The sequence below is a fragment of the Diadema antillarum genome, unplaced genomic scaffold, assembly GCF_040938485.1.
Source record: "Diadema antillarum isolate AM-2024a unplaced genomic scaffold, OU_Dant_1.0 scf00000015, whole genome shotgun sequence".
In the NCBI taxonomy this organism is placed as follows: domain Eukaryota; kingdom Metazoa; phylum Echinodermata; class Echinoidea; order Diadematoida; family Diadematidae; genus Diadema; species Diadema antillarum.
In genome coordinates, this window is record NW_027270904.1 from 566,292 (window position 1) to 575,311 (window position 9,020).

General features: G+C 40.5%; 1 protein-coding gene across 1 annotated transcript; it reads right to left on the reverse strand.

Moving 5' to 3' along the window:
• Window positions 1-775: 775 nt before the first annotated feature.
• Window positions 776-8,680, reverse strand: LOC139724142 (citramalyl-CoA lyase, mitochondrial-like). Its single transcript, XM_071635330.1, has 7 exons — window positions 8,408-8,680; window positions 6,058-6,249; window positions 4,371-4,566; window positions 3,684-3,797; window positions 2,839-2,892; window positions 1,747-1,871; window positions 776-868 (listed from the first exon to the last, which is right to left on the reverse strand). The coding sequence occupies exons 1-7, from the start codon at window positions 8,678-8,680 to the stop codon at window positions 776-778; spliced, it is 1,047 nt and encodes a 348-aa protein (XP_071491431.1).
• Between the last annotated feature and the right edge of the window lie 340 nt (window positions 8,681-9,020).

Consider the following 9,020-nt stretch of genomic DNA (forward strand, 5'->3'; position numbering starts at 1 on the left):
TACCATGTATGCTGTCAAAACCCTATGCTGCCTTGGCAGCAATGAGCTGTTTGAAATGGTTCAATTTTCATGGCCAAAGTAAAAACACACAAATAAATTCATCTTACATGGCTGGCTGTGAAGAGTTCCACTTTTACAGTACATGTAGTTGTAGTAGTAGGACCACACCTACCAACTGTGTACTGGATGGTTGCAAGTAAACAAGCGAAAAATACTCAAAAAAGCACATACTCAGTGGACAGAAGACACAGCTCAATTCCTTATTGTCTTTAGGTGTGAGAATTCTGCGACAGGTTCACACAAACTACTGTATAGGGCATATATTTTGTGAGCACAACATTTTGCATATTTAGAGCAGCTGTTTTAGTGGTGGCATAATTTTGCTGTGTGGTTTCAATTTTGTGAATATCAGTCAATTTGTAGAGTTTGCAAAAATTTAAAAGACTGTGAAGTATGCAGTATACAGGATGTACGTGAAGTAAAGTCATCAATAGTCTGGGGTATCAATAACTCCCGTCGTCTGATAAAAAGCGAAGTCTCTTTTGGGATGTCATCCCAATCACGATGGCAGAGTCCAGTGTGAAGCACCATCCGCGTGACAACTTGTTAGCGTTTATCAGTTCTGGGCCCTCATTTTGTAAAAGATGCTAGGAAGGCAACTCTTGCTAGAATAGCAACATCTTGTAGAAACAGCCAACCAGGAAGCAGGATTCTTTTCTATGTTACCATGATACTAACCATTACAGCAAGAATGGTTACCATGGCAACTTCAGTTTCAGTCTGCATCCACCTTGGCTAGCTCCATCACGTTTCTTGCCTGAAGGACCAGAGGCATATCAATCATACTGCCGCGGAAAATGAACGCACCCTGTAGAAAACAATGAAACAAGCTATCAAGCTGCATGTCGTCTAATTACACACGGGTAAAATTCCTGCTTCTTTTTTTCACTTTCAGTGATTTAGCGACTTGAGATATATCATTCGTGAATTCTTGATTACTCACAAGTGTCATGAAAATAAAATTCATGTGGAAATTTGAATTCATGCTTGACAATAGCATAGCAAATTAGAGCTAGTCTCTCCTCAAGTGTACTTTCAACTGATAAAGTGTGGTTATTGGTCAGGCTCTTTTCTGCCCTACCTGTTACACTTATTTGCCTATAATAATGTACATGTATCTCTTCTCTCATTATCTGCCAATTTCTCTTCAAGTACAGATTATACAACATGAATGTTTAATACATTATATCATTGTTCCACTAATAAATTTCATTCATTTCAGGTCAGTTTTCTTCTGTTTCCGTTTATATTTCATTTCATTCCATTCCGTTCCGTTTTGTTTCATTACATTACATTACATTACATTATATTATATTCATAATCCTAATTCCTTCTCTATCTATCTCTCTGGCTCACTGTTTTTGCAAATTCTTGTCTTCTTATCTGCTCCATACGTGTACATATCACATCATAGAAGCTGTACTGTAAAAGTGGTTTCTTTCGCGGTGGTTTTATTTTCGCGCTTTTCGCGCTTTGAGGTTGAACCGCGAATTTAACATCACATGAAAATGTTTTGAACCCGTCGCTTGTTACAACGCTATCATTACCGACCGCGAATTTAAACACATGCGAAAAAGTTGGCACCAATGGAAACCGCGAAAGTTTCTGTAAGCGAAAGAAACCACTTTTACAGTATTCCAAAGGTGTGAAAAGAGAAAGAGAAAACACACACACACAAACACTCACCTGCCCAGTTCTCTCATGCTCCTCGAACCCAGCCAGAAGTTCCCTCGCCCACTGTATCCGCTCTGGGCTGGGGCTGAAGGCCTGCTGGACAATGTCCACCTGGCTTGGGTGGATGACCTGCTTGCCTGTGGTCAAAGAGAAAGCATCAGCTAAAAAATTATGATACTCAAATGTATTTAGATGACTATTACACCCACTTCATAATCTGAATCAAAATCTGTATACACAGAGTTTTATGGAAAACAGACCTTAATTAAGTACCATTTTCAAACATTTTGAAGTAACTCCATCAACAGGCAGAGCAAAATGAAACCTTTCCAGTGATACCGCCCTTGTTAGATAGCAAGGAATGTTCTTAAGATAACCCGTTCCATACTGAATTCTGAAGTCCCCACAAACTTAATACACAGGCCACCAGGTTCTCGTATGGAATGGATTAAAACAAAAACAAATCCTGTATTTTCTCATTATTTTCTTTGCTTTTTAGAAGCTTTAATTGCAAATATCTCAAATTAGTAAGTATGGAGTTAACTTGGTATGCGATCAAACTTTTCATATACAGTCATTACTATACCCCACAAAGCCTATTGTGAGACACTGGGCACTCACATCATTGTGTGTCATTTTTGCAATGTACACCTCAAAATGGATAGAACTCAGCACCCCTATTTCCAAAGATCTGATTTCTCACATTTTAATGAAAGTGTGTGTATGTGTCACTCACAATCACACTGCTATAACTTCTGACCATCCAAGCATTGAGAATTTAGGGTTTCTGGGACGAACACTGCACTAGGGTTTTCTATAGCTCAGTTGGTGGAGCACCAGGCTAGCAATCCGGAGGTCTCAGGTTCGAATCCTGATGGAATCCCATTATTTTTTTTGCTCATTTTTCCACTAATTTAAATGCAAAAGTTAACGAAAATGGAGAGAAACCTTAAACAAGCTCGCAAATTTAAAACACGAAATGTCATCTCTCCAACAACATTTTGGTTACTCTCTAATGAAGAATCATTCACAGAATCAACAAGCTCACTGGAGAGATCAGTTCTGATGTAAAATTCGAAACAAAGTCTTGGATACCAAGCTTACCTGTGAATCCCATTCTTGCCCCTTCTTCTGAAAATCTCTGAAGGCCTTCTTTGTCTGGGGGGGGGGGGGGTAGGGAATGACAATATAGCAAGGTTGATATGCTGCTCATTTCATGTGAGGTAAATAGCCACCAGTTCAAATTCTTCCATGACCTAAAAACTCATCAATGATATATTTGAGATACTGTATACGCCATATGTCTAAATTTTTGCAAATCGGGAATTCTCGACAATTTCGCGAGTGGTTAAATTTGCGATCATGGAGTCCTGCACTGAATGGAGAAATTTATGTACATGTGCATGTCACATCCACTTCAGGATCAGAGTCAATATTTTTGCGTGTCTTTAATTTCACGAATAGCACCTGACTCGCGAAATTCGCGTAAATAAAAACCTCGCGAAATATTTGGCGTATACAGTATATGACGAAAAATCAGAGTCAAATAAGCAGAAAAGAATAAAGATACATTTCTCTTCAAACTCATCACAAAGAAAATTCTATGATTAGGTTATAACATCACATTACTAGTATTACTAATTGCTTACTCCATTTATTCATTATGAATGTATTTGATGAGAAAAGTAACAACTACATAATAGCAATCTATTCACGATCATAAAATTAAAAGGAAAGTCATTCATTATTTTCATTTGCACACATATAATTGTAATAATAACTTTTACTTCACATTACTACCATATTGATTACTCTGTTGTACTTTCATGTTTATGGTATCATTCTTGTGCTAAAATAAGTCCAACTCTTACAAAAACAATGGGAAAGATAATCATATTAGTGTATTTGTACATGTACTGTGAAATACCTAACTTCTACTGGAAGCATACCTTGAACATCGATATGGACCATGTCGATGGCTTGAAGTCCAAAAGCCTTTGCCACGGCCACAACTTTTTGCCTGGCGTAGACCAATTCAGCAGCATCATATGACCGTGCAGCCCCTAAAAGAATTGGGCATGGTAGAATTTGCTGTGAAACATCAAATTTGGCTGCTATAATTAGCCCTTTAGCACTAATTTCATATTAATAATAATGATAATGAATAACACTTATATAGTGCTTAAAACTGATGTTTCTAAGTGCATATTTGTGCCGTATCATAAAAAAAATCTTGCTGCATTCTCTAAGCTATGATACTTCTTTCCACATTCCAGGATCTGACTGTGTTTTTTTCTATACCGGTATGTCATACAAAAGGTGTGAAATATAATCAATTCAAATACACATTGAGGACGCGCAAAAACATGTGTAACAAAATACATACCAATGACTTCACCACAGGAATTTGTTGAATGCATTTGCATTCGTTACCATAAAACAAAGAGCAGTAACACAACACTTTGATCAAGTCAAGGACATACTGTCTTTGTATTTTACTGGGAATTTTTATATGGGAATTTCACCTATTGTGTGCTGAGTAGGAACTATGTCACAAGTGGCTGTAAATGTAATAAATGTGTACTGTGAAAGAAATTAATGCAGAAGGAGAAGAAAAAAATTGAGCTATCACTGACCAATGCTAGCACAGTAGTCGTCTGAACCAAAGACGATTCCATCCAAAGTGAAGGGTTCTGAATCAAAGATCTCTTGCGCCTCTCCGATGATCTGCGGCAGCCTCAGCAAACCCACGGCAGTCTCCGCATAAACGATGATTCTGACTGCACGACTGAGCTCCCTGCCTTCCAGGGATGACTTGAGCTGACGCACTAACTGATAGATGCATTACATAGGAAGACGGGGGCAGGGACCAGTTTTAGAATTTACATTGACATGGGACACACTCAACGCCAACATTTCATGTAACGTCAAGACATCCCCTTAAGTTTGCATTCGGTGCTATTGACCAATTCTGTGATGCGCTATGTGTATTTTTGGCATGGGCAGCGCCATTACTCGGTGTCTTAGCTGACCCCCCCTTCCCACTCCTCACCCCTCTCCCTACATTAGCACGCGCGCAGAATGAAAAACTGCTTTAGCCAATGGGCGTCTCGTACTGAGTGCGCGAATGCTTGCTTAGTGCGCCAACCTTTGTTACAAGTGCGTGATAAACATGTTGCCCGGGGTGGGGGAGAGCAGGGGGGTCGGCTAAGACACCCACTATGGCTGCGCCGAGTGCCATGAAATGTCTGCTGCCCTCAACGAACCCGAATCGGTCAATTGCTTCATGGGAACTGGGAAGGAGGGGCAGGTTGTGTCAATATGGGACAAACTCAACACCAAAGATTCATGTAATCATGTAAAGACATTGTCTCAAGTAAACACTGAGCGTTATTGCTTCATCAGAGGTACAGTTGAACCTCTCGTATCCGGACAAGTCGGGACCGGGGCTCATCCGGATAAGGGATTTGGCCGGATACGGGAGACTCAATGCTTCATACATGTACATATACATACACATGTACTGATGTAGCCCATTGTAGTACCACATGTAGTAATGTGTATACTGCAACCTTTTAATTGTTACATTTGGGGATGTTTGGGGATGTTAAAATGTCTGAAGGTAAGCAATTTGGAAGGAAATTTGATGTAATGTATGTTAATCATGTTGGAAGTAATATGTAATTCATGTGTGTTTGTGTAGGAGCTCTCAAGGAGTTGGGAATCCCCCTTTCCTCCCGTAATTATTTTTAAAAAAATCACGGCGAGATTGCGTCCGTATAATAGAGAGATCCGGATAAAGGGAGGCCGGATAAGAGAGGTTCAACTGTATTCATATACACACTGGCTCCAGAGTTGGAAGAATTTCATCATACCAGGTTACTAAATTGTCACTTCAAGACTGTAAGATTTTGGATTTTTTGTTCTAAACAGGCCTGTGAAATCTATATACTTCAACAGAGATTGTCAGAAATAAAGCAAAGATTAGTCTCTTGATAATTTAAGCTGGAATCCTGATATTAATTTATTGTAAAGTCTCATTCTGACAGAATAGTAAGACATGTACTTGATGTATGATGTCTCAAGTGAATGCAATCGTATCAACACTTTGCCTAAAACTTCAGAATTCAAATCCTTGCTCCTCATCATCACCATCTCAATATTCAACAACATAAAACAACAAATGCATATTTTATCTGCGTGCTTTGCAGTGATGACCATGCTAGTCCAGTGTGCAAAACAACTCTTACATTAATCAGGAAACAGTCCTAAGGACATGACAAAAGTGATGATCAAGAATAAAAGCAGTTGCTATGGATTTACCCAGTGTACATGCTCAATGGAATCAAATTTGGGGACCAGGATTGTGTCTGGAACTCTCTTCGCCTGGAGGATGACTGCGAGGTCCTCCTCGGCAAAGCCACTCTCCATGGAATTGATACGAACAGCGACGTCGGTGACTCTCGGTAGCTCGAGGGAATCCAACATGCGCTTCACCGTTTCCCTAGCTTCTGCCTGTCACATGAAAAGAAATAAATGATATTTCAACCAGAAGTTTCAACTTATATTATATCCTGCATACTCCTAAACATTCATGACACATTTACATTTAGCATACAATAAGTGGGAAGAAATCAGTGTCACTTGTTTGTTCACTAGTCAGTCACATTGGGCATGACTTCCATGATGTGAAAATTAAAGCATGATAGGAGTTTATCGAATAGCAGTCACGTCACAAAACTATCTGGCTGTGGCATAATTATCGACTATGTACTCTTCAGGACCAAACAGTGCAGCTACTGTTACCAACAGAGTTATGAATGATCCCATAGAAATCTTGCATTCCAACAGGATTCAAATTGATACACCTCTAAATGCTTAAATTTCTGCATGACTGATTCTAAGAGTCATAACTAGACATAAAATTTAGCTGATCTGAAACAGGTGAAGGTGAGGATTACAAGTAGCAACATCAACACTTTACAAACAGTGGTATCTTTATCTGCATGGTCAGAAACTAACTCTTTTTTTTGTGTGAAACAAATCATACAAAAATGAAAGAAAAGAGTGATAAAGATATTAGTGTTTGAGTGTTGTGTGGTTTGTTACTTGTAGGCCCTAGACATATTACATATTAAAATGCACAATGCATGCATGAATTTATCAGCAACGAACAATATTATAAAATGGGTTCAAGAATGTAGCCAATTGGAAGCGCTGAAATGAGTCACGTGTGCGCGCATTAATTTCTTAGTAAATGCACGGCCGGGGCCTGACGTACGTCACAATGTTTACACTAGCAGTGCGCACTCAATCAGTTGTTACAAGTGCGTCACGCGCTACTATACGCGCTGTCAATCCTGTAAACAACTTCTAGTTCGGGCTGCCACAACAGCCGGCGGCCTTTCTTGTGCATAACACGTGGCGTACGTATACTCTTATACGTACGTACAGTACTTATGTGCGGGATTTCCGAGTGCGACGTGCGTAAATGTTTGGGACGAACATCTTCGGACATCTTGACTTTTGAGCGAGTGCTACATGTAGCTGACTGGTATTGACCCACAAAGGTACGTGAATAATGCTGTTAGTTTTCGACCCATTTTATAAAACAAATGATGCACAGGATTTATCCTGTGCATCATTTGTATACTATCACACAACATGCCTTATTACACTTGCATCATACAATTTTCCCCTTTCTTTTTCAATGAAAGACAAGGTTGAATATGGATGTTCAGTTTGGGATCCTTACACTGCTGGATGCATACAACAGCTGGAAATGATCCAGAGACGCGTTGCACGATATGTGCTAAACCGGTACCATAATACCTCAAGCGTGTCAGAAATGTTCAAACAACTTGGCTGGCCTTCACTCCAGAAAAGAAGAGAAGTCTCCAGGCTGACCATGTTGTATAAGATGCACAACTCTTTGGTAGACTTCAACATGGACCACCACCACATCCACCCCATAACAAGACAAACAAGGACAGTTCATCCATACAAAATGGCTATCTGGTCCCCATCTCCAGGACAGAACAACACAAACAGTCCTTCTTTCCTCGCACAGTACGGCAGTGGAACAGCCTGCCCCAAAAGGTCATCCTGGCACCGTCTGTGGAGGTCTTCCGTCATCGCCTGACGGAAGATGTGGAGTAAATCGAGCAACGGGTTTTTACTTGCACCATGTAAATAATGCACCTTGCACCATGTAAATAATGCACCTTGCATCCAGGTACTGCACACTCGGGTGCCCTTATGATACACACACACGCATGTAAATCTGCAAAAATCTTCAGGATTGACGGAGGCAGAATATACAGAAGAAGAAGAAGAAGAGAAGATTTATCTCCACCACACAGCAGTGGAAAGAGCCTGATTTTTTAATAGCTTTTTTTTTTAAAGTACGGCCATGTTGATGCCCAACCAAGTAATAAATACTATATCTAGTTTCTAAGAGAAATTCTAGTACTTTCAGTTGAGTTTTAGGTAGGCCTGGCTATAGGCTACAGACCATCTACTGCCGTTTTGGTTTAGGTTAACCCCACCCCCCCCCCCCCCACCCCCCACCCCCACCCCCGGCCCGGGGCGCTCCTTGTACACAGACTCACAGTTATAAAAAAATTAGAATGCATTTAGGTTAGGTTCGCAGTTAGGTTTTTATTAGGTCTACCTTTCTATTGAATGCTACTCCATCTTCGCACTCCATCACAGCACAGTCAACTTTCATACTCGATAGTTTGGTGAGCATCTTCTCGCTGTGTCCAGGTACATAGAGTACAGCTCTGCGAGGTGTTTTTGAAGGTTCATTCCCGTAGAACCTCACGTGGTCATGTAGCCGGTAATTCATCGAAGCTACACGGGGCGCTAGCCGACCAGCAGTAAGCGCCTGCCCGGTAAGACCCGCACATTTGCTGCAGAGATTCCTTGACACTGGTGATAACATTCTGCGTGTTAAACGACGTAACTTTGACAAATAATGATTCCTCGGTGATGAATACAGGCGATGGTATTACAGATTGGGTTAGATTAATCTGTTTAAGAGCCAAAGACACAATATTTCACTACTGCAGCAGACAGCTCACCTCTCACGCCGTCACGGTCACTTTTTCTGAGAACAGTGCCGTATATTAATATACGGCACTGTCTGAGAAGACACAGGCACGCCCTCTTGAGTCCTAATGTATGTGTAACATGTTGCACAAACGACAGGTACACCACACTCCCTAAAAGTGAATATTTTCGCGTGACTAATTTTTCGCGTTTGGCAGGGTAAGAAGAGTTTT